General features: G+C 37.3%; 1 protein-coding gene across 1 annotated transcript in view; it reads right to left on the bottom strand.

Annotated features, from left to right (window-relative positions):
- THEMIS (thymocyte selection associated) overlaps positions 1-26,900 on the bottom strand; it is a 194,597-nt gene that overhangs the window by 74,473 nt on the left and 93,224 nt on the right. The window contains exon 4 of the mRNA XM_080807157.1: positions 18,028-19,076. Within this exon, the coding sequence (XP_080663283.1) occupies positions 18,028-19,076 (1,049 nt within the window). The remainder of the gene's footprint in view (positions 1-18,027; positions 19,077-26,900) is intronic.

The following is a 26,900-nucleotide window of genomic DNA, read 5'->3' as shown; positions in this document are numbered from 1 at the left end:
GCTTTCCTACTGGCGCGACTGCAGGCCAGGGAGGTGGGGCAGTTGGACGCTTTTCTCTGAGGGGGCACTGAGGAGCGGAACCCCAAGCTCTTGGCTCCTCCGGGCAGAGAGATTGGGAGGTCGCCATCTTCATTGCCGTCCTCTGGAACTCTACGGAAAGCGCTCAGGGAACAAAAGCTCCCGAAAGCAAACCCGAGCGGATTACTTAGCCCGGCCCCTCGCAAGGGCGGTGCAATTCCGCCTGAGGCAAAGACACTTGAGAATCACCACAACAGGCCCCTCCCCCAGAAGATCAACAAGAAACCCAGCAAAGACCAACTTCACTCACCAAGAACAGCAGAATTCTAGAAGAGGAGAAAGCAAAACTTATCTGGACAAAATGACAAGGCGAAAAAACTCACCACAAAAAAAAAGAACAAGAGGCAGTACCGAAGGCTGGAGACCTAATCAATACGGACATTGGTAATATGACAGATCTAGAGTTCAGAATGACGATTCTCAAGGTTCTAGCCGGGCTCGAAAAAGGCATAGAAGATATTAGAGAAACCCTCTCCGGAGAGATAAAAGCCCTTTCTGGAGAAATAAAAGAACTAAAATCTAACCAAGTTGAAATCAGAAAAGCTATTCATGAGGTGCAATCAAAAATGGAAGCTCTCACTGCTAGGATAAATGAGGCAGAAGAAAGAATTAGTGACATAGAAGACCAAATGACAGAGAATAAAGAAGCTGAGCAAAAGAGAGACAAACAAATACTGGACCACGAGGAGAGAATTCGAGAGATAAGTGACACCATAAGACGACACAACATGAGAATAATTGGGATTCCAGAAGAAGAAGAAAGAGAGAGGGGAGCAGAAGGTATATTGGAGACAATTATTGGAGAGAATTTCCCTAATATGGCAAAGGGAACAAACATCAAAATCCAGGAGATGCTAAGAACGCCCCTCAAAATCAATAAAAATAGGTCCACACCTCGTCACCTGATAGTAAAATTTACAAGTCTTAGCGACAAAGAGAAAATCCTGAAAGCAGCCCGGGAAAAGAAGTCTGTAACATACAAGGGTAAAAACATTAGATTGGCAGCGGACCTATCCACAGAGACCTGGCAGGCCAGAATGAACTGGCATGATATATTCAGAGCACTAAACGAGAAAAACATGCAGCCAAGAATACTATATCTGGCTAGGCTATCATTGAAAATAGGAGAGATAAAGAGCTTCCAGGACAAACAGAAGCTGAAAGAATTTGAAAACACCAAACCAGCACTACAGGAAATATTGAAAGGGGTCCTCTAAGCAAAGAGAGACCCTAAAAGTAGTAGATCAGAAAGAAACAGAGACAATATACAGTAACAGTCACCTTACAGGGAAACAATGGCAATAAATTCATATCTCTCAATAGTTACCCTGAATGTGAATGGGCTAAATGCCCCAATCAAAAGACACAGGGTATCAGAATGGATAAAAAAACAAAACCCATCAATATGTTGCCTACAAGAAACTCATTTTAGACCCGAAGACACCTCCAGATTTAAAGTGAGGGGGTGGAAAATAATTTACCATGCTAATGGACATCAGAAGAAAGCTGGGGTGGCAATCCTTATATCAGATCAATTAGATTTTAAGCCAAAGACTATAATAAGAGATGAGGAAGGATACTATATCATACTCAAAGGGTCTGTCCAACAAGAAGACCTAACAGTCTTAAATATCTATGCCCCTAAAATGGGAGCAGCCAACTATATAAACCAATTAATAACAAAATCAAAGAAATACATTGACAGTAATACAATAATAGCAGTGGACTTTAACACTCCCCTCACTGAAATGGACAGATCATCTAAGCAAAAGATCAACAAGGAAATAAAGGCCTTAAATGACACACTGGACCAGATGGACATCACAGATATATTCAGAATATTCCATCCCAAAGCAACAGAATATACATTCTTCTCTAGTGCACATGGAACATTCTCCAGAATAGACCACATCCTGGGTCATAAATCCGGTCTCAACTGGTATCAAAAGATTGGGATCATTCCCTGCATATTTACAGATCACAATGCTCTGAAGCTAGAACTCAATCACAAGAGGAAATTTGGAAAGAACACAAATACATGGAGACTAAACAGCATCCTTCTAAAAAATAAATGGGAAATTAAATAAAATTAATTAATTAATTAATTAAATAAAATAAATAAAACCAGGAAATTAAAGAAGAATTGAAAAAATTCATGGAAACAAATGATAATGAAAACACAATGGTTAAAAATCTGTGGGACACAACAAAGGCAGTCCTGAGAGGAAAATATATAGTGGTACAAGCCTTTCTCAAGAAACAAGAAAGGTCTCAAATACACAACCTAACCCTACACCTAAAGGAGCTGGAAAAAGAACAACAAAGAAAGCCTAAACCCAGCAGGAGAAGAGAAATCATAAAGATCAGAGCAGAAATCAATGAAATAGAAACTAAAAAAAAAATAGAACACATCAACGAAACTAGGAGCTGGTTCTTTGAAAGAATTAATAAGATTGACAAACCCCAGGCAAGAATTATCAAAAAGAAAAGAGAAAGGACCCAAATAAATAAAATCATGAATGAAAGAGGAGAGATCACAACCAACACCAAAGAAACACAAACAATAATAAGAACATATTACGAGCAACTCTACGCCAACAAATTTGACAACCTGGAAGAAATAGATACATTTCTAAAGACATATAAACTACCACAACTGAACCAGGAAGAAATAGAAAGCCTGAACAGACCCATAACCAGTAAGGAGATTGAAACAGTCATCAAAAATCTCCAAACAAACAAAAGTCCAGGACCAGATGGCTTCCCAGGGGAATTCTACCAAACATTTAAAGAAGAATTAATTCCTATTCTCCTGAAACTGTTCCAAAAAATAGAAATGGAAGGAAAACTTCCAAACTCATTCTATGAGGCCAGCATCACCTTGATTCCAAAACCAGACAAGGATCCAACCAAAAAAGAGAATTACAGACCCATATCCTTGATGAACACAGATGTGAAAATTCTCACCAAAATACTGGCCAATAGGATCCAATAGTACATTAAAAGGATTATTCCCCATGACCAAGTGGGATTTATTCCAGGGCTGCAAGGTTGGTTCAACATCCGCAAATCCATCAATGTGATACAATACATTAATAAAAGAAAGAATAAGAACCATATGATACTCTCCATAGATGCTGAAAAAGCATTTGACAAAGTGCAGCATCCCTTCCTGATTAAAACTCTTCAAAGTGTAGGGATAGAAGGCACATACCTCAATATTATCAAAGCCATCTATGAAAAACCCACTGCAAATATCATTCTCAATGGAGAAACACTAAAAGCTTTTCCACTAAGGTCAGGAACATGGCAAGGATGTCCGTTATCACCACTGCTGTTCAACATTGTACTAGAAGTCCTAGGCTCAGCAATCAGACAACAAAACGAAATTAAAGGCATCCAAATCGGCAAAGAAGAAGTCAAACTATCACTCTTTGCAAATGATATGATACTATATGTGGAAAACCCAAATGGCTCCACTCCAAAACTGCTAGAACTTGTACAGGAATTCAGTGAGGTGTCAGGATATAAAGTCAATGCACAGAAATCAGTCGCATTTCTTTACACTAACAACAAGACAGAAGAAAGAGAAACTGAGGAGTCAGTCCGATTTACAATCGCACCCAAAACCATAAGACACCTAGGAATAAATCTAACCAAAGAGGCAAAGAATCTATACTCAGAAAACTCTAAAGTACTCATGAAAGAAATTGAGGAAGACACAAAGAAATGGAAAAATGTTCCATGCTCATGGATTGGAAGAACAAATATTGCAAAAATGTCTATTCTCCCTAAAGCAATCTACACATTTAATGCAATCCCTATCAAAATCCCATCCACTTTTTTTTAACGAAATAGAACAAATAATCCTAAAATTTATATGGAACCAGAAAAGACCTCGAATAGCCAAAGGAATATTGAAAAAGAAAGCCAAAGTCGGTGGCATCACAATTCCAGACTTAAAGCTCTATTACAAAGCTGTCATCATCAAGAGAGTATGGTACTGGCACAAAAACAGACATATAGATCAATGGAACAGAATAGAGAGCCCAGAAATAGACCCTCAACTCTATGGTCAACTAATCTTTGACAAAGCAGGAAAGAATGTCCAATGGAAAAAAGACAGCCTCTTCAACAAATGGTGCTGAGAAAGTTGGACAGCCATATGCAGAAACATGAAATTGGACTATTTCCTTATGCCACACACGAAAATAGACTCAAAATGGATGAAGGACCTCAATGTGAGAAAGGAATCCGTCAAAATCCTTGAGGAGAACGCAGGCAGCAACCTCTTTGACCTCAACCACAGCAACTCCTTCCTAGGAACATCGCCAAAGGCAACAGAAGCAAGGGCAAAAATGAACTACTGGGATTTCATCAAGATCAAAAGCTTTTGCACAGCAAAGGAAACAGTTAACAAAACCAAAAGACAACTGACAGAATGGGAGAAGATATTTGCAAACGACATATCAGATAAAGGGCTAGTATCCAAAATCTATAAAGAGCTTAGCAAACTCAACACCCAAAGAACAAATAATCCAATCAAGAAATGGGCAGAGGACATGAACAGACATTTCTGCAAAGAAGACATCTAGATGGCCAACAGACACATGAAAAAATGCTCCACATCACTCGGCATCAGGGAAATACAAATCAAAACCACAATGAGATACCACCTCACACCAGTCAGAATGGCTAAAATTAACAAGTCAAGAAATGACAGATGCTGGCAAGGATGCGGAGAGAGGGGAACCCTCCTACACTGCTGGTGGGAATGCAAGCTGGTGCAACCACTCTGGAAAACAGTGTGGAGGTTCCTCAAAAAATTGACCCAGCAATTGCACTACTGGGTATATATCCTAAAGATACAAACGTGGTGCTCTGAAGGGGCACGTGCACCCGAATGTTTATAGCAGCAATGTCCACAATAGCCAAACTGTGGAAAGAACCTAGATGTCCATCAACAGATGAATGGATAAACGCCTGGGTGGCTCAGTTGGTTAAGCGGCTGCCTTCGGCTCAGGTCATGGTCCCAGCGTCCTGGGATGGAGTCCCACATCAGGCTCCTTGCTCAGCAGGGAGCCTGCTTCTCCCTCTGCCTCTGTCTGCCAGTGCTTGCTCTCTCTCTCTCTCTCTTTCTCTCTCTGACAAATAAATAAATAAAATCTTTAAAAAAAAAAAAAAGAAGATGTGGTATATATACACTATGGAATACTATGCAGCCATCAAAAGAAATGAAATCTTGCCATTTGCGATGACATGGATGGAACTAGAGGGTATTATGCTTAGTGAAATAAGTCAATCGGAGAAAGACAACTATCATATGATCTCTTTGATATGAGGAAGTGGAGATGCAATGTGGGGGGGCTGGGGGGAGCTAGGAAAAGAAAAAATGAAAAGATGGGATTGGGAGGGAGACAAACCATAAACGACTCAATCTCAAGAAACAGACTGAGGGTTGCTGGGGGTATGGGGGACGGGAGAGGGTGGTGGGGAAATGGACATTGGGGAGGGTATGTGCTATGATGAGTGCTGTGAAATATGTAAACCTAGCGATTCACAGACCTGTACCCCTGGGGATAAAAATACATTATATGTTTATTAAAATTTAAAAAAAAAAGTGAGCCTGCAGAGAGAGGATACTAAGGATTAAGCTCTAAAGCACTCAAGATACTTACAGTTAAGGGAGCGAGGGTAAAAAATCCAGGAGGAAATTCAACCACTACAGTACAAGAAAACCAGAAGGGCGTGAAGTACCAGAAAACAAAGAATGGATTTCAAAAAGGAGGTAGTGTTCAACTATGCCATTTACTGTTTTGTATTCAAATAATATAAGGACTTTAGACACTAACCCTTTATTTGATACATCATTTGCAAAATCTTCTCCTATTCAAGAGGTTGCCTTTTAATTTTGTTGATTATTTCTTTCACTGTGAGGAAACTTTTTATATTGATGTGAGCCCAATAGTTCACTTTTGCTTCTATTTCCCTTGCCTTAAGAGATATTCTAGAAAAATGTTGCTATAGCCAATGTCAGAAACATTACTGCCTGGCTCTCTTTCAGGATTTTTATGGTTCCAGGTCTCTCTTTTAGGTCTTTAATCCATATTAAGTTTATTTTTGTGTATGGTGTAAGAAAGTGGTCTCGTATCATTCTTCTGCATGTGTTTGACAAGTTTCCCTGGCACCATTTGTTGAAGAGAATTTTTCTTATTATCTATTCATTCCTCTTCTGTTGAAGATTAGTTGACCATATAATTTTGGGTTTATTTCTAGGGTTTCTATTCTGTTCTATTGATCTATGTGTCAACTTTTGCATTAGTACAAAGCTGTTTTGATTACTAAAGTTTTGTAATATAACTTGAAGTCTGGAATTGTGATAACTTCAGTTTTACTTTTCTTTTTCAAGATTTCTCTGGTTATTTGGGGTCATTTGTGGTTCCATACAAATTTTAGAACTGTTTGTTCTAGTTCTGTGAAAAATGTTGTTGGTATTTTAATAAGGATTGCATTAAATGTGCAGATTACTTTGGGTAGTATAGACATTTTAACAATATTTGTTCTTTCAACCCATGAGCGTAGAACGTTTTCCAATTTCTTTGTGTTGTCTTCAAGTTCTTTCATAAGTGTTTTATAGTTTTCATGGTACAGGTCTTTTACCTCTTTGGTTAGGTTTATTCCTAAGTATCTTACTGGTTTGTTTGTTTTTTTACAGATGTGAATGAGATTGATTCCTTGATTTCTGCTGCTTCATTATTGGTGTATAGAAATGTAATAGATTTCTGCATATTGATTTTGCATCCTGCAACTTAACTGAATTTCTTTATCAGTTCTAGTATTTTTTTGGTGGAGTTTTTCAGGGTTTCTATACATAGTATCATGTTATCTGCAAGTAGTGAAAGTTTTACTTCTTCTTTACCCATTCGGTTGCCTTTTATTTATTTTTATTGTCTAATTGCTGTGGCTAGGACTTCCAGTAGTTTGTTGAATAAAAGAGTGAGAGCGGACATCCTTGTTTTGTTCCTGTCCTTAGGGGAAAATCTCTCATGTTTTCCCCATTGAGTATGATGTTAGCTATGGATTTTTCATATACGGTTTTTATTATGTTGAGGTATGTTCCCTTTATAAGAACTTATACAACTCAACGCCCCCAAAATAATCCAATTAAAAATGGCAGAAGACATGAATATTTTTCCAAAGACATACAGATAGTCAACAGACATATGAAAAGATGCTCAACATCACTTATCATCAGGGAAATGCAAATAAAAACTACAGTGAGATATTTCACATTTGTCAGAATGGCTACAATCAAAAATATAGAAAACAAAAAGTGTTGGCAAGGATGTGGAGAAATAGGAACCCTTGTGCACTGTTGGTGAGAATGCAAACTGGTCTAGTCACTGTGGAAAATATTGTGGATGTTCTCCAAAAAGTTGAAAATGGAACTACCCTGTGATCCAGTAACCACACTACTGGGCATTTACCCCCAAAATACAAAAATACTAAATCAAAGGGACATAAGCATGCTGATGTTTACTGCAGCATTATTTACAATAGCCAAACAATGGAAGCAGCCCAAATATCCATTGATAGACAAATGGATAAAGAAGGTGTGGTGTGGGGACGCCTGGGTGGCTCAGTTGGTTAAGCGACTGCCTTCGGCTCGGGTCATGATCCCAGGGTCCTGGGATCGAGCTCCACATCAGGCTCCTTGCTCAGCAGGGAGCCTGCTTCTCCCTCTGCCTCTGCCTGCCTCACTGTCTGCCTGTGCTCACTCTCTCTGACAAATAAATAAATAAAATCTTAAAAAAAAAAGAAGGTGTGGTATGTGTATATATATATATGGCTGAGTGATTTCATATGAAATTTCACATATACGAAATCACTCAGCCATTAAAAAAGAATGAAATCTTGTCATTTGCAATGGCATGGATGGAGCTAGAGAGTATTATGCTAAGTGAAATAAACCAGTCAGAGAGAGACAAATACTGCATGATTTCACTCATATGTGGAATTTAAGAAACAAACCAAATGAGCAAAAGAAAAAAAAAAGAGAGAGAGAGAGAAACCAAGAAACAGACTCTTAACCATAGAAAACACAAGGATGGTTATCAGAGAGGAAGTAGGTGGGGGAATAGGTGAAACTGGTGATAGGGATTCCGGAATTCTCTCATCTTATTGAACCCTGGGTAATGGAAGTCAAATCACCGTATTGTACACCTGAATCTAATATTGCACTGTATGTCAACTATACTGGAATTGAAAAAAAAATATGAGAACTAAGGACTGACCACAAAATTTGCCAACCAAAACACACTACATACCTTTCAGTCTCATTCGTCTCATCTGCATAATAGGGATAATGGCAGCATCCATTTCATGAAGCGTGTGAAGGATTAAATAAGATAATAATATATGTTAGCACTTAACATAATGACAGGAACAGAGGAAGAGTTCAGTAATGAGCAAGTAGTTTTTTAATTACAGAACACTGAGCAGCTTGGATCATAGACCTTATGATATTTTATTGAATGCAGGATGCCTCTCAACCCTGTGAGAGCAAATTTGGCTCAAGAAGAGTCTAGTGTGAATGGAAAAATACAGAAATGATTACAGCTCAGGGGAGAAACTAGAACCAGAGACAATGAAGAGAAAAATATCTTGGGCAGGGCAGTTCCCATCCTTTGATTACACAATTCATACGACTTTGTGTTTTATCCTATTTCACAACTAGTAAGCATGCACTTTTTAAACTTTAGTTAAGGTTTGGGGGGTGCCTGGCTCAGTTAGTTAAGCATCTGTCTTCTGCTCAGGTCATGATCCTAGGGTCCTGGGATCGAGCCCTGCATCGGGCTCCCTCCTCAGCGGGAAGTCAGCTTCTCCCTCTCCCACTCCCTCTGCTTGTGTTCCCTCTCTTGCTGTCTCTCTCGCTGTGTCAAATAAATAAATAAAATCTTTAAACATTAGTTAAGGTTTGGAAAGCACTTGGAAACGACAACGAATTTCCAATACGGACAAATGATAGATAAAGTTTAGTGATCTAAGTAAGTTTAATATCACAAGTTAAAATTACTTTCTTCTCTCTTACACTAGGAGAACAGATATTTCTTGCTTTTATATATTGTTTAATTCCACAATTTTACAATCAGCACTTTTCAATTCTTTGAATAAATAACAATAGACTTATTATACAGTACTTGTGGTCTATTTTTTATATATATAAGTATATACATGTATATATATATACATGTTGACTACAAAATTAGCCAAATGGAATATACATATATATATATGCATATATATATAAATAACAATAAACTTATTATACAATAGACTTATTATACAGTACTTGTCTATTTTTTATATATATATATGTATATACATGTATATATATATACATGTTGACTACAAAATTAGCCAAATGGAATATACATATATATATATGCATATATATATATAAATAACAATAAACTTATTATACAGTACTTGTGGTCTATTTTTTATATATATATGTATATACATGTATATATATATAATAGACCACAAGTACTGTATAATAAGTTTATTGTTATTTATATATATATGCATATATATATATGTATATTCCATTTGACTAATTTTGTAGTCAATGGCCTTATGATCTTATAGGATTTCCTCTTATTTTTTTCTCTCCTCACCAGGTTTTAAATTAGCTATGTGATTTGTTCATGGTAAATATCTTAAACAATGGCATGTCTTACAAAATAGCTAAAAGCAACTTGTTTTATTAGAAGTGTATATTGATAACTAAGCACTAGGTAGACATTTTCCAAGACATCACGATCATATTGAAGTTAGATTCTGGAAAAAGTACGATAAAAAAATTTTTTTAGTGCTATAATAGGCTGGCTGAAAGATTGTCCTTAAATAATGCATTAGCATGAATCATATCTCTCTCCGAATTTTTAGAGTTTTTATGGACCTCTAGTCTCTTAAATTCTATGTTCATTTTTACTTACTACTCTCCTCTAGTATTGAGATAAATCTTTTTCTTCTTCAGTTTTCTACTTATCAAATTAAAAAAAAATACTCATTTTAGGAGGACTCTCTTTAAGCATTTTTTCATAGTACTCTCGTGCTCATTTTCTATCTTAACATTTACCCAGGAAATTTGGTTTGGGAAACAAAACATAAAAGTTTTCATTTATATAGGCTTGGAAACACCACCAAAAGATTAAAAGTAATGGTTCACTTCCAAGAAACTGAGTTGTAGCAAAACTTATTTGCTCAAATATATAGCTTATGTCCTATCAATTTATTTCTAGGTAAGGTTTTTATTCTAAAATGAATTCAGAACTGATATAGAAATGGAAAACTCAGATAAATCAGTTTTTGAAAATGCACAGCCAGCTGGAACTAACCTAACCTCCTCTAGATTTCTCCAACTACTCTTTAGATTTTTTAAAAATTTAAAAAATGAAATTGAAGGTAGTGAGCTCAAACAACAGAACTTAAATATCTAGTGAGCCAACACTCAACTCAATGAATCAATGAATCCCTATAGGGATTACAGGAAGTGGGTAATTCACATGCCCTTACTTTATATATACTGTGCACTCAGCATTTCAAATTACTAATTCTTTAGTGATAACTGGTCATTTCTAAACAGGGATTTCTAGGTTATGAATATTTTTTAAAAATGAAAACTAACCTAATCTTTGTAAAAGCCAGAAATCTAATGTGAAATGATTTACTATAAATTTCTTTCAATCATTTTGCCAATCCACTGGAAAAATAAACAAATGTTTTAAATGACTTTTTTTTGTGTGTGTGGCTAAAAAATAATAACCACTAACACTAAAAACGTGATAATCACATATGCGGTGATGTATTTAGTTCTTGACTCCACAGATGGGAGAGGGAGGCAAGGAGCAATATTCACTAATGTTTTTCATCAGTCTTTCCTCACTCCCCTGCTGAGAATATTGTCAGTTGAAAACTCAAGGAGGGCCAAAAGTTTGGTTAATTCAAGAATTTCCGAGTAGGATTACACTTCAGCCTCGCAGAAGGAAAACAGTGTTCTTTGGACATAAACTCTCTAGAGAAAATGAGTATTTTATTATTAGTTGAATAACATTCATTTTTTGGTTGACATTTCCTGAAAATCAGGCCATCTCTCCTTAATGCCTGACTTTAACTAATTTTTTTCATTTAAAAGTCATTTAAGCCATTCTTTGGCTGTCCAGCTGTAAGTTTTAATATAGTATACATTATACCAGAAGAAAACTTCAAAAGTACTGTTTACTTTCTCACTTCCAAAAGCACAAAAAGAACCTATAACTATTCCACACTTCCTATTGAGTACAGAGTTCTACCTGCAGGGTGTCAGCTGGAACTTGAGTTTGGCTAATTTTCAACTCAGCACTTCCTTTATTCATCCTTTCCCTTCTCCTCCCACTTTTTTTACTTGCTCCTACTATAGTTGGCTGTTTACAGGCTCATGCCTTTAAATTAGGCTGCAGATCTTGGGCAACTCAAAACCCATGGTGTCTTAATCTGTATGTGCCTTAACCTTGAGGACAGCTCAAATATCTGCTGGAAATATGTTAAATTTGTCAACATTTTAAAGGAAGATCATAAGTTCCCTCTTTTTTATTTCTCAGATTTAAAATCCCAGCTTTTTATGTATGCCCATGTTCCACCATTTTTTGCCTTTGGTCTCTGAAGACTGCTAAAATCTTACTTTTCCCTATTCACAGGGAAACAGACGTACAGCTTCTATGTGAGATGGAGAGAATGCATCACACGTAGATAATCTTCAGAACTGTAGAGTTGGTTACAAACCCAAACACTCTTAATGTCTTTATACTCCATCAGGTTAACACAAACAAAAGCACAGGATATAATACTATTCTCTAACAATTTAGATTTACCCTAGGAGCGTGGTTTCTTTAACACTTTTCAGCCACTAACTGTCACACTGGATCAGAAGTGAGTCTTAGCACCCATTAGCAGCTGGTGAAGTGTTGTCTCTGCACCTCCCAGAAACTACTGCTTCCCTCTGTCTTTTTCAGCTCTCACTCTAATTCTGGTACCGGGCTTGTTTTCTGCTCAAATCACACCACCTTACCATTACTGCCTCCCTTGCTCTTTGCCTTAATGTCTCCTGTGGGTGTTCTTGCCCGACAGAAATCTAGAAATTCCGGCAGCAAAGTAGACACTTGGGCATTAAATGGCCAAAGAGAGTTAGTGAAATGCAAGATTTCTGGTCCCAGGTGCAGTCTCTGAAGGAGTGGAATATCTCATCTTTCAACCAAAGGTTTGTTTTTCTATCTGGTTATAGGCCCTTTCATCAGAAGACAGAAGTTACATTTCTCCTATGTGGCACTCAGAAGTCATAGCCATATATATCCACGACAGGCAAAAACCCCAGTGAGTACATGTTCTTTCAAACTATCTGAAACTACTTCTGACATAGGAACTAACCCTCAGGAAAGGAGAGTCTGCCCCACAACATTGCCATGTAGAAAACAATTTTAAGCCCAGCCATTTATTTAGCCATTTTATGACACCATTCTCATCTGATGAAGAAACAGAATGCAAAGATCTTAAAGATGTTATGTCTACACTGTCCTAAGCCCAAAAAGAATGTTGAGGGATCACTCAGGACATTTTCATCCCTTTGTTCAGACCCCATCCATTATTCCCCCTAACGGTTACCACGTTTTCAAAACAATAAAGTCCTTCCATGGAAAACTTCCTATGTCTCAAGATGTGCTGTTATCTTGGGGGATATCTACCGCCCACACACCCTACACCTGCCCCTGCTCATATCCATATTAAAATTTTCAAAGCACTACTACAGTCGATCCTTCCTTATTCTAGGCATTGCTCAAGCTAGAGAGCAGTTGCAATGCTACCCTGGAAAACAGTTCTTTCTATTTAACCTAGTCTCTATAACCTGTCCTCATACAGTCTTAATTTCTAAACTTCTTAGATGAACCCTGTAGGGTTCATCACTGGCGGTGGATATCTGTACTTTCAGGTAGCACATACATCCGTCCTGTTGTCTCACAGTGCAAGAAATGATCTCGGAAAAGTAATGACCCACTGGGAAGGCATAAGATATTCTTATCTACATATAGAATAAGGTATTTTAAGGAGTTAAGTGGGTTTGAATATTTAAACTCTGAACAGCCCTCCGAGTTTAAAGCAATATTCCATATGCAAGTTAAAATCTTAGAGGCTTGTTTTCAATGACTGCTTCCTGCCTGTGGAGTATAAAAAGTGTTTTAACCGATCACTTCTAAAAGCATACATAGATAGAAGAGCTTTAATGTAGATATGAGAAGAAACATAAAAGAAATATATGAACGGATGACACTGTGATGATAAGAAATAGTTGGTTGCAAGACTTTTCAAGTAGATTATGCAGAAACTGACAGAGCTTCTGTTTGTATTTCAAAAATGATCTGCTAAGCAGATTTCTATCTTCATGATAGGAAAAAGTGTTGAAAATGAGGTCAGTAGGTCTGAGCACAGGTAAATTGTAGCATTCTCTCCCATTTTAAGTGATTTCAGAGAAAATATAATTCTTTATCTACTACACTAGCATTGGTGAAACTACTTATAAACAAAGAATTATTGACCCTTCTCAACAGACTGATAAACTTTCAGCTGAGCTCAAGTGTCCTGATAATATCTCTGACCTAGGGTTTCTTAGCTTCTGCTTTCACCTTTTAGGGGACAAGGAATCTATTCCCACATATTACACACCATAATTGTCTTTCCTTTGACTCTCAGCCAATGTTGTGATATAAAATAAGAATCTATTCTTTGGGGGCGCCTGGGTGGCTCAGTGGGTTAAGCCTCTGCCTTCGGCTCGGGTCATGATCTCAGGGTCCTAGATCGATCCCCGCCTTGGGGTCTCTGCTTGGAGGAGAGCCAGCTTCCCCCTCTTTCTCTGCCTGCCTCTCTGCCTACTTGTGATCTCTGTCTGTCAACTAAATATATTTTTTTAAAATATATTTTAATGAAAGAAAAAAAAAAAGGAATGTATTCTTTGCCACAGAGTAGCTCCTTAAATGTATACAACAATATCATTCAAGTTTAATCACGCAGTTCCCTCAACTATTTCTCAGATGAAAATGGCTTTGGGATTTTTTAACATCTTAACAAATAATTCAACATTTAACAAACTTCTATGACTCAATATTCTTTAAGTGGGATTCAGAGGGGTGCCTGGGTGGCATAGTCAGTTAAGCATCTGATTCTTGGTTTCGGCTCGGGTCATGGTCTCAGTGTCCTGAGGTCGAGCCCCATGTCAGGCTCCATGTTCAGCACGGAGTCTGCTTGAGATTCTCTCTTTCTCTCTACCCTTCCCGCTTGTGTGTTCTCTCTCTCTCTCTCTGAAATACATAAATCTTAAAATTAAATTAAATTAAAAAGAAGTGAGATTCAGAAATAGACAAAAGAATCCCTGTATGGTCTGACCAGTGAACTAGCAGTTAGTGATTATTAAGTTGATCTGGAATCCTACACATATGAATTTAGTCAAAGATTGCATTAGTTTTATTTTAGTAACTGTGAGATACTAGGAAATGTATATACTGGTCTCTATCCTTGGTTCCTGATACAGAGTTCCTAAATCCTTTGGAATTTCCTGGGTAATAGGAATATTTTTTTGTTCTAATGAGGTGACACTGGATGGGCTTCTGGATGGAGGCTGTTCACCAGAAAAATTACCCCATAATTAGAAGCTTGGAATTGTCAGCCCTTCCACCACTGTCCACTCTGGAATTCTCCAGAGAGGGGAGAGGGACTGGAAATGGAGCTAATAATTGATCATTCCTAGGTGAGGAAGCCTCCACAAGAATCCCAAAAGTATGGGATTTGGAGAGCTTCCAGGCTAGCAAACATTTCCATATACCAGGAGGATAGTGTATCCCAACTATACAGGACAGAAGCTCCAATGTTCAAGACCCTACCAGACCTTGCCCTTCATATCTCTTCCTCTGACTATTTATCTTTATTCTTTATCGCGTCCTTTAATAAACTAGTAAACCCAATTCCTGAGTTTGCTGAGCCATGTTAGGGAGCTCACTGAACCTAAGGAGGGGCTTGTGGGAACTCCAATTTGTAGCCTTCTCAGATAGAAGTTGTAGGTAACCCGAGGACCTACTACTTGCAATTAGCATCTAAAGTGGGGATCAGACTTGAGGGACTGAGCCCTTAACATGTGGCATCGGACACTATCTCCAAGTAAGTAGTTTCAGAATTGAGTTAAGTTTTAGGACACCCACTTGGTGTCAGCAACCTGTTTGGTGTCAGAAAACTCACATATCTGGTGTCAGAAGTATTGTGATTGTGGCCATTTGTGTGAATAAAGGAGAAACTGAGGAGGGGATCTGAGGGTTTCTCCAAGTCAGTAACCTAGGTGTAACTTGTTGTTCTGTGAGTTTCTCTCCTAATAAAACACTTGGATCATTTTCATCTGACATTCTATGAAATGACTTGTAGCCCATATTAAATGACTTGTAGCCCATATTAAAACTTGTAGCCCATATTTTTTCTATGAATGCTTTCTTAGTAGTTTAGGATTTTCAACTCCTTCCTTTCTGACTGTAACAGATATCTCCAGTTCTTCACATACTACACACTTATCTCTACCATTTGAGACACCAGTCCTCATTCCCTTCCCCATCAGTTTTGACTGTAAGTTGGGACAGCCAATGAATTGACTGAACCAGGAAATAGGCAGGTCCTCCAAAGTCCCCCTCTTTTTAAAATGGAAACAAACAAAGAGATGATATTCTTCTCAAGTGGGAGAACATATGATGCTGGAACCATCATCATAGTGTGCCTTGTATGAGTAAAACTAGTCTGTGAAAATAACTCTGTGATGAAAAGCAAAATCCACTTTGGCCACATTCAAAATTCTCCTTCCAACTGTCCTTAGGACAGTTAGCTGTACCCTTAGGTTCCCCATGGGTACATGAGCTAATAAATTCATTAAAAAGAAAAAGAAAAAGAAAAGGCACTTTGCAAAAAAAAAAAAATTCTAACTTAAATATAGATTTTTCTATGCAAAGTTTTTACTTATTCCTCATGCTTAACTTCTGTCTTATATTAGCTTTCTATTGCTGCTGTAACATAAACTTGGTGCCTTAAACAATACAAATTGATTATCTTACGGTTCTGTAAGTCAGAAATCCTACATAAGTCTCATTGGCTAAAATGAAGGTGTTGACAGAGCTGATGAGGGAACAAAAGACTGGCTGAATCTTTCCTAGTCATCAGCTCCAGACCTCACTCCACCATACCTCACCTATATTCCAAAATCACATCAGAGCTGTGTTCCTTTCTGGAGGCTTTAGGGGAGAATGTTTTCTTGAATTTTCTAGCATCTAGAAACTACCTGCATCCCCTGACTCAGTTCTCCCTTCCTTCATCTTCAAAGGCACAACACTGTCTCCCTGTGACCATTCTCCTGAGTCACATCTCTCTCTGACCCTGACTTCAATTGGGAAAGGTTCTTTTAAGGATCTGTGACTAAGTGGGACCTATCTGGTTAATCCAAAATAATCTCCTCATCTCAAAATCCTTAATTTTGAGCACATGTACCAAGTCTATTTTGCCATCTAATGTAACATAGTCACAAGTTCTGGAAGATTAGGCATGAACATCTTGGGAACGTATTGCGGCGGGGGGTGAGGGGGTGGGGGGGGAATTATTCTATCTACCACTAAAAATGAGACCAGCATTCCATCTCTCACATCATTCCATTCAGCAATAAAAATATATCAAACAGTAGAAGTCAGACACACTCCACATTAATGGCAACCTGTTAATCAACATTATTTGGGAACAATTTTTTAATTTAAAATGACTCCTTCAAGATTGTTTTTTCTGGAGAGGAAATTTCTGCTCCTTTTATCTTTCTTCTGAAGATGAGCTTGAAGATTCTTTCCAAATTTATCCAGCATACACTCAGAATGCACTCTTTGAAATGTAGAATTAAAAGTATTTTCATACCCACATACTTGAAGCCTGAGGCTGCTATCATTCCTGAGTATAGAGAGTAAACACAGCATCTCTCTTTGTTTTACTAATTGCTTTGTTTCCCCAAGCTGCTCGAACAACATCTGCCAGGCCAGAATGCACTCCTTCCACACACTACAGCACCACTGCCGGCCAGATAAACGACCTAACACTCCATGGTGTACTGGCAAGTGCTTTCCAGGCACACAGCAGGCAGTTTTCAAGAAGCAAAGACTTTAAGTAGAAATGAAGCTGAAACCCCTCCCTTCCCAAAATCTTTCCAATGGTTATGGAGTTGTTGATTCTGTTATGATCTCACACTGTCTGCAATTTTATTGATTTTGTTTTTCAATAGAACTGTTAAAGATTACAATCCTCAGATAGACAGAATGTGGGCAGATGCTCATATGCTCACACACAGTTCTGCCAAGATATTTTTACATCTTTTTGCACATAAAACAAAATGAAGACATGTGTTATAGATGCATGCTACTGGTAACCCCCCCGAAGAAGGGAGTTTATTGTATGCTCATTTCCTGGATGAAGTATTAAAACAACTCTACCTAGAAAAAAGAACAGCACTTCCAAAATAAAAGAGATTTGCTTCTGAGGAACCTTATCAAACATTCCTAATTACCAAGATCCATTGAGACGGCAGTTTGGGTCATCACATCCAAATGTCATCCCTGCTATTTCTAATTCAATACAAACTTCTTGTCACATCTACTGGTTAAGCATCAAAATACAAAATGCTGCAACAGCTTATGCTCTGTTGATGTTCATTCATCTACTGTGCATCAGAAAGGCTCATTTCAAATATGGCATGAAAGAAAGAAAAGTAAGCAAAAAACAAACTTGGAGGAGACTTGAAATAAACTGCCTCAAGAAAAATGCTAAAAAGGAAAAACTACAAAATCATAGCCTTACCTTGGGAGACTTAAGCAGACCCACAGCCCTGTTTTCTGCTAAGGTGAACGGGGTTAGCTTTGTTTCCTCCACTGAGGGATGTTTGGGAGGGCGAGGTGGGGGGTGGGAAAAAGAGCCTTCATATCTTCGCATCATGTAATACTGTTCTTCGGTGATCTCTTCAACCAGACTCCTGACTAGAACTGATCCTGTGTCCCCAGAAAAACTATTAACTAGCTGAACAGTCATATTTAAGCGGCTGACAGGAATTTCCCAGCACACCTTGGGGCTGGCAAGGTCACTTATGAGTAGATAAGAGTCTGTGATAGCTTCCTCCAGCCGCAGTCCTGGTGTAGCAGCCAAAATGTCTTCTTCAATGGAAAGATCTCTCACAGATACCTTCACATTGAAGGGCAAGTGGAACTGTGCACAGAGCTCAGAAATCTGGTACTGTTTCTTATCGTGAATCACCTCTACGAAACCTCCTTCCATGTACAAAGGGAGCAGTGTTGCCTCATAGGATTTTTTGAGGATTTTTTCACAGGCCAGAACATTCACCACTTTTTTGATTCCCTCACAAAGGACTTCAGTCGTCTGTGAGTGATGCACTAGAAACTGGTCCCCGACAGATACGGATGATAGCTCATCATGAGGGGGATGAAAGGCTTTGGTGGCCACCACGTGGAGAGGCTCCTTTTCACTCTTTGCTATCTCAAGGTCATAGGCAGTTGGGAACTCCCGAGGTCGCCGCTTGAATTTGCCTTTATAACTAGTGGGGATCAAGAAGTGCCTTTTAGGAAAGTTGCTTCGAATTTCTGAAGCTAAGATTCTCGATGCCTGGTACTTTTTGTGGATCACAATGGTTTTCCCAGGCTGTAAAGTGCTTCTGGGCAGCTCATTTCCCTGAGGTGCCTCTATGACTTCAGCCACTATGGGGAACTCTTTACTGGTCATTTCAAAGAGATCTTGCGTAGATAACAGCTGAAGAAACCAGTTGGCATCATAACTGTCAGTAATGTCTTTGACTTCAACATCTAAACTGGGGAGGATGCGAACTATATCCTTTCGGACTGAAAGAAAAAAAAAAGATTATGACATTTTGTCCATCAAAATGTTGCTTTGAGATGGTATTAGAATCCTTACTGGTGTCATAGATAAATTCCACTGGAAAAAAAATCAGACATTTATGATGTAACACTTCTTATGTGTGACTTTCATTTTTTCACATTTTAAAATGAAGTAGATCATATGTAAAATCAATTCCCATAAGCTCACTGTTCAGCTTACAAAAGAGATATTAACTTGTCCCTTCCTTAGAGCCCTATGAAGCTTATCAAAATTTCGTCCACCTCACTATAACCTAAGGATAACTATTTTCCTGATTCTAGAGTTAATCATTCTCCTGTTTTTAAAATAGTTTTATCTCACACAACATAGATAAATATATGTGCATATTTATAAGTATATATCTGTGTGTATATATCTTTTTCAGAAGGTTTATAATATCATTTGAAGTCATGTTCTTGAGCTCCAGCCATAACATATGAAATTATCTTAAAAGAAATTTTTAGTACTTTGAATAAGACCCTTCCTGCATAAGGCCCAAGACAAACATTCTTCATGCAAAATTTTATTCTCTTGCAGAACAACACTGCAAGATCATGGGATATAAGGTACTTAAGACTAACATATGGAAGTGAACAACAAGATGCATGCTTTTTCCAATGTGAAAGTTATTCTTTCTCTACTGATGTTCCATTAACCTGGATAGAAAAGGAGAGTCACAGAATGGGTCAGAGAGAAGCCATTCAGGAGCCTTAGGTAAGCTGCTGGGTACTTACCAATGTATTCTTTGCCTAATGTGGCTCTGAGGACTAATAAATCTCAAATTCTTTCTAAGCACCCATTATCTTAGAAGTCTTTGTTTGAGACTAGAGAGACAATTAAAATATTGTCCTAAAATTATTTATCTGCTCTCCTTGCACTATCCCACATAGATTGTTAGAATGGTCTTGAATTAGAAATAAAGTTTCTATTAACAGAGTTGTATAATAGTTTATATTTTCTTGACAGTTTCCTACCGTGTAATGTTTTATAGCATTCTCACAATCCACTGTTGTTTCCCAATATCTCCAGCCACACTTCTATCAATACACTTTCTTCTTTGCATGCTTTTGAAAACAAATAATTTGGAAGATTTTGAAAACAGAATTTCCTCTTTAAAAGCATTACCTATGTTATTATGTTTTATATTTTAACTTTATGCAGCATCTGGAAACTATAACTTTATAAGTTGTGTTATATTATCTGCACATGCTGTGTAACAGAGTTCCTGAAGGCATAACATGAAAAAGCATTATTTTATATTCTTGAATAGAGAACAGAAAAAAAAAGAAAAAAAAATCAATGGTTGTCTATAGGATGAAAATCTATAAAAATGCTTCATTAAAAAAAATAAAAAGAAGGCTAAAAGAATACTTCTTACCTTCATCAATTCATTGTAAAAAGTTTAGCATACCCAAACTTTTTTAAAAAAGATTTTATTTATTTATTTGACACAGAGAGAGAGAGAGAGAGAGAGAGGAAGGGAGAGAGAGAGCACAAGCAGGGGGAGCAGCAGAGGGAGAAGCAGGCTCCCCTATGCAGGATTCGATCCCAGGACGCTGGGATTATGACCAAAGGCAGACGATTAACCAAGTGAGCAACCCAGGTCCTCCACATACTCAAAGTTTTAAGATTATTGCCACAGGCTTCCCTGCATCTGAAGGTAATTTTAAAAACTCTAAGATCTCAGCAAGTTGGATAGAAATTAATGAGGTCAAAAAATTGTAGCACTAGCATTAGGTAAGCATCATAGTCTCATGCCATTTCTCAAGTTGAGGGAACAGTGAAACATTGGTAAAACAGATTTCATTAAGGACTTTCTGCAGGCTCTGAACTGATCCATCAGAACATAGGGACCCTAATGTAACCTAGGTCCCAAACTATATTTGGGCACTACAGGTATTGTGGGTATAAGAATCTATGGTTATTTTGTTGACCAACATATCCCAGTGTCTCAAATAGTGCCTGGTATATAGTAGGTACTCAATAAATGAATTGAATAAATGAAAAACTATTGTCAGAACAATGTCCTTGACTGAGCATTAAAGGACGTGATCTGTTAAATAAGTAGAGTTCCACATAAAATTTCCTTGGGAAAAAAATTTTCTACTGCTAATACTCCTGCTATATGTCATAGAAGGTATTATATATATATCATTTAAAACATGCCCCTGTAGGTTGTAGTTTATCTTATTCAATGGCTTTTTCAATGCAGTAAGTATTTTTACTTTTACTGTTTAATTTCTGTAGAACAACAATCTAGACATTTTAAGGTATAAAAATAATAACAATGAATGTGCCTTAGTAGAAGATTCAATAAGGAACAATAGTGCATGCATTGAAAATTAACAAGTCTTCTTTGATCCACCAGAGAATTGAGGTTACAGGGCAAACCATCACCCCCAAAATGAGAGAAATAGGTTAATACACACTTACTGCTTATTGGCAGCAGAAGCCTCCACTGGATTCAACAACTAGTAAGAACACTTTAAGAGTAATTGACTACTTGCTGGAGACAAAGCCTAGACAAGTTTAGGAGACAAAACTTCTGGGGCCCATGTTTAGGGGGATTCCCCCCACACTTTCTTGTTTATTCCCAAGAGACCCACCAGGTTCTCAGGGTGAAGATCAGAGAAAAATCCCTTCATGCTTCTATCTAGCAGGATAATAGAAAAAGTCACAGCATTCAGTTTTCCTTTAAAAAAGGTCTGCTCTCAAGGAAAACTATTTTTCCACAGCCTAACCAACTTGGGTTTTACCAGAGTTGAACTGACATAGGAGAAGGGAAATACCCAATTATAACCTCCTCTATCTTTCCACACAAGGAAGGGAAATACCCACCTCCAGCCCCCAACTGCCATATTCTATCTCATCTAAGGAGGCATGGGGAAGAAAGCTGAGAAGCACTTGTGAAGGTCATAGGGCACAGTGCCATGAAAAGACTCAGACCCAAATACAGGATTATAGAATGCATCTCTTCCCCTATACCTTACTAACCATATCAAAAAGACTCCTGTATAATAACAGTGGATTATAACTGAAGCATTTATATTTCCATTTAAGAAGTGGTCTCTAGGAGTGCCTGGGTTGTTCAGAGGGTTAAGACTCTGCCTTCAGCTCAGGTCATGATCTCAGGGTCCTGGGATCGAGCTCTGCATTGGGCTCTTTGCTCAGCAGGGAGCCTCCTATCTCCCTCTCTCTCTGCTTGCCTCTCTGCCTGCTTCTGATCTCCATCTGTCATATAAATAAATAAAATCTTAAAAAAAAAAACTGGTCTCTAGGGAAAAACAACAGGGAGACAAAAAACAAGGACACTGAATAAAATTTTAGCCTCTAACATCTATAGATACAGAAAACAGTAAACACTGACTAACTCACAGCTAGATAAACATAAAACCTCATATTAAAGGCTTATTTGCATTAGTTTCTTTTATCTGATACATCGTGTCTGCTTTAAACAAAAAATTACAAAGTCTATTAAAAGATGAAGAAAAACAGTGTTATCTGAAGAGACAAAGCCAAACTCAGATATACAGAGATTTTGGAATTTTCAGACTGAGAATTTAGAATATGATTAATATCCTAAGAGCTCTAATGGAAGAAAATGGCAGAAAAGATGGTATAATGTAAGCAATGTAAGCAGAGAGCTGGAGACTTTTGTAAAGAATTAAAAGGCAATGCTAGGTATTAAAAAAACATACTAACAGATATGAAGAATGACTTTGATGGGTTCATCACTAGACTGGACATGGCTAAGGAAAGAAATCAGTGAGCTTAAAGCTATACCAAAATATATCAATAGAAACTTCCCTAACTGAAAAGTAAAAGAAAAAGAATGAAAAAAAAAAAAAAAGGAACAGAGTATCTAAGCATTATGGGGTAACTACAAAAGGTAGAACATGCACACCACAGTGATGCCAAAAGGAAAACAAGAGAGAAAGGAACAGAAACAATATCTGAAGTAATAATGGTGGAGAATTTTCCAAAATTGAGGAAGCTCGAGAACAGCAAGCATGATAAATACCAGAAACCCTACACCTAGGGCATATCATATTCAAACCATAGAAAATTTTAAAAAGAAAAAAAAGGAGAAAACCTGAAGAAGCCAGAAGAAAAGAAAATCTTACCTCTAGAAGAAGAAGTATAGAAATTAGATTGTACTTCTCTTCAGAAAGAATTCAAGCAAGAAGAGAGTAAGTGGCATAATTAAAGTGTTTAAAGAAAAGAAACCCACCAACTTAGTATTCTATCTCCAGCAAAATTATTCTTCAAAAGTCAAGGATGGCAGAATATGACACCCCAAAATAAATCACTTTGGCATCAAGATTATTTTGAGTTAAAGGCACTTGCTAAAATGGCAGGTGCAAGAAGGATATTCTAATCTCTCCTTTTCTTCCTGAAAACAGGAGACAAAACTCTGATGTGAAAGATGCCTTCCCTATACCAAGAGAGAAGAAACATCCTTCCACAGGGAGTTAAAGCCTAGTGAATTCTGTCCAAACAGACCCTGTTAAACTAACTCTTATCTTCTTTTAGTCCCCCACAATACTTAGTTTAGTTACTTCTCCACAGTTGCCTCTTTCATTCAAACCAATATAAAAGCATGTAGGTTTTGCCTTTGCGGGAGTCTTCACTCCCTTTTGAGGGCTACCCTTTCACATAAAACATGTAAATCTGCCTGCTTTTCTCTATTTAATCTGTCTAGGTCAATTTAATTCTCAGGCCCAGTCAAAAAGCCATAAGAGATTATTGTTTCTCTCTATATATTTTTTAAAACAAGTTTTGTCAATTCCAGCCCTGCAGTTTCTCTCAACTGCTGTTCCTCCGACATTATTATCTAATAATAATAATTCTCTTATTTGTTGGAAATTTTCACTAAGTTTGATTTCTTTGTCATTTACTTTCCAAGATTATACTCATATTTTTCTTAAAAGTGTTTTCATATCTGATTGCTCAGTGAATTGTTTTGTTGATATTTTTGTATCACATTATGCTCTTTATAGTGATTATTAGATGCACTAATAATTTCCAAACTTTGCCTTATTCTAGGCTTTTAAATTAAAATTTTCTTTATAGTTCATCCATTTGGTCTCAATTTTCTTTATGAATATTCTGTGAATTATCTTTTTTTCCCATTTATTCAGCTTCATTTCAACTTAAGAGACTATACCATCAATTTCATTTTCTTAGATAGTTCTTCCCTGGTTTTATTGTTGTTTGTATTTATTAATAGAGAAAGTGCCTTTTGGGTTGCTCTCTAACATTTGTAGCAGAAAAAAAAATCATCATGACCTTCACTCAGATATTAAGAGTCATTTAAAATGAATATACTTATATTTACTATGGGCTTATTTATAATAGTTTTCCTTTCATGTTTTTATTTAATTTATAAAAGCTATGAGAAGTGACTAGCCATTTTCTTATCCTGGATGACACACGTCAACAAGGTTCTCCACTGATGTTTGTGATAGTTATTATCTATCAACTTGACTGGGCTATAGTACCCAGTTACTTAATCAAACACTATTCTAGGTGTTTCTGCAAAGGTATTTTGCAGATGTGGTTAACAACTAAATCAGTTGACTTTGGGTGAAGGATGTTACCCTCAATAACATAGGTGAGTCTCATCTAATCATTTGAAGGCTTAAAGCAAATATTGGAGTTTCCCAGAGAAGAAAAAATGTTGCCTCAAACTATAGCATCAACTTCTGCCTGAGTTTACAGCCTGCCAATCTGTCCTATGAACGTTGAACTTATTAGCCCCCATAATTATATGTCAAGTCCTTAAAATTAATTAATATGTAATTTTGTTTATATTATACAATATAATTATATATAATGTGATAAATATCTTCTGTTTTTCTGGAGAACACTGGTAAAATATTTACAGTTGGTAGTATAAGAATAAATAAATACATATATAAATTGTACGTTATACTGTTTGATATTTCTATTAGCAATAGATATTTCTATATTTGATTTTTTGATATTTTGATATTTCTATTAGCAATATTTGATATTTCTATTTGATATTTCTATTTTTGATATTTCTATTAGCAATAAGATTACTTGCCTAAAGGAAGAAAATGAAATGAAAGTGGACTAAAGTATTCATTGGTTCTAAATATCATGTTAAGTCACAATATTTTCAAAGGCACATTAGGAAAAGCATCACTAATAAAAATTGAACCTGTTATACAAATATAAATGATACAACTTTGGTGCCCTGAAGTGAATATTCTTTCTCCTTAGCTACTAAATTCATAAATATGTTATCATAATAAATCATATCTGGATATGGTGAGGCAGAAAACTTTTCTTGTTACCTAAATAGGAACTTTGTACTATGCAGTCTGTGTGTGTGTGTGTGTGTGTGTGTGTGTATACACACACATACAGAAACAGATATTTTAGTTGCTTCATTAATTCATGTATTCGATTTTTTTTTAAGATTTTTATTTATTTGACAGAGAAAGAGAGATCACAAGTAGGTAGAGAGAGAGAGGGAAGCAGGATCCCCACTGAGCAGAGAGCCTGATGCAGGGCTTGATCCCAGGACCCCAAGATCATGACTTGAGCCAAAGGCAGAGGCTTTAACCCACTGAGCCACCCAGGCGCCCCTCATGTATTCAATTTATTCAATATTGAACATTTACTTATCTCATGCATTGAGAATATAAAAATAAATACATAGGAAACTCACTCTGATATGCTTATAAATTACTGAAAATTACGTTTTAATAAAAATATTGTTTATAAATTGTACTTCTCTTTTAGCAAAACTAGCAACCAGTTCTCTCAAGATTATTCTAGGTCCAGGAAAAGTTCTGGGCTGGGACTAGTTTAAGTAAGTAGTGAATTTATAGGTGAAATATGTGTCTTTCCAATCCCTCCTTTTTTTTTTTTTAAGATTGTTTATTTATATGTTTGACGGAGAGAGACACAGTGAGAGAGGGAACACAAGCAGGTGGAGTAGGAGAGGGGAACAGGCTTCCTGCCCAGCAGAGAGCCCGATGTGGGGCTCGATCCCAGGACCCCAGGACCATGACCCCAGTCGAAGGCAGACACCTAATGACTAAACCACCCAGGTACCCCTCCAACCCTTTTTTCTCTCAAATTTAGCATAAGGGCAAAAAGAAGAAAGAGAAAGAAAAAAAAGAGAATAAGATTCAGTAAATCTAAAAGACATCTACAACCCTTACATGGAATGAAGGTAGAGCACAAATGGCAGAATGGTCAAAAATTTGGCAGAAAAGAAAAAGGAAAGCCTGTGTTCCTAAGAAGCCATAGTACAGTGGAAAGCTTGTCCCATGAGATTTCAAAAAGGCTCATAAATTGGAGACATAAGGCTCCTATGACCTGTGGATGAGAATCTAGGGGGCAAAAGGGCTATCTGAATGTCTGAAGCATGGTTAACTCCAGGTCTCCAACTCTATTTTGGGGAAGACAAGTGGTCAGGCCCATGACCTCTCTCTTTGCAGGAAGCAGTTGATGCAGAGTCACAGAATCCGGAAGCTAGGCACAGGCAATCAGGGAAGTAACAGGGGGACTGAAAGCAAAGGAGTGAAGTCTAACCCTATGGGGGAATGGTGAAACCCTCAGCAACTTCCCCACTCAGCTACAAAAGTTTCAGAAGGCCCACAAGGTATCAGAAAGATTCTTCTCAGATGAAACTGAGCAAGTCCTAGAGGAAAGGCTTACAGAGCCTGAATTTAGGGAATGCTCTGATGACAAAAGCTGGCAAAATGAAACCTAGAATTCAGAAACAAAGGGCTATTACGTAAACATGC

This window comes from Martes martes (assembly GCF_963455335.1).
Source record: "Martes martes genome assembly, chromosome: 6".
In the NCBI taxonomy this organism is placed as follows: domain Eukaryota; kingdom Metazoa; phylum Chordata; class Mammalia; order Carnivora; family Mustelidae; genus Martes; species Martes martes.
Note: the sequence above shows the minus strand (reverse complement) of the source record. Positions and strands in the feature narration are given on the sequence as shown.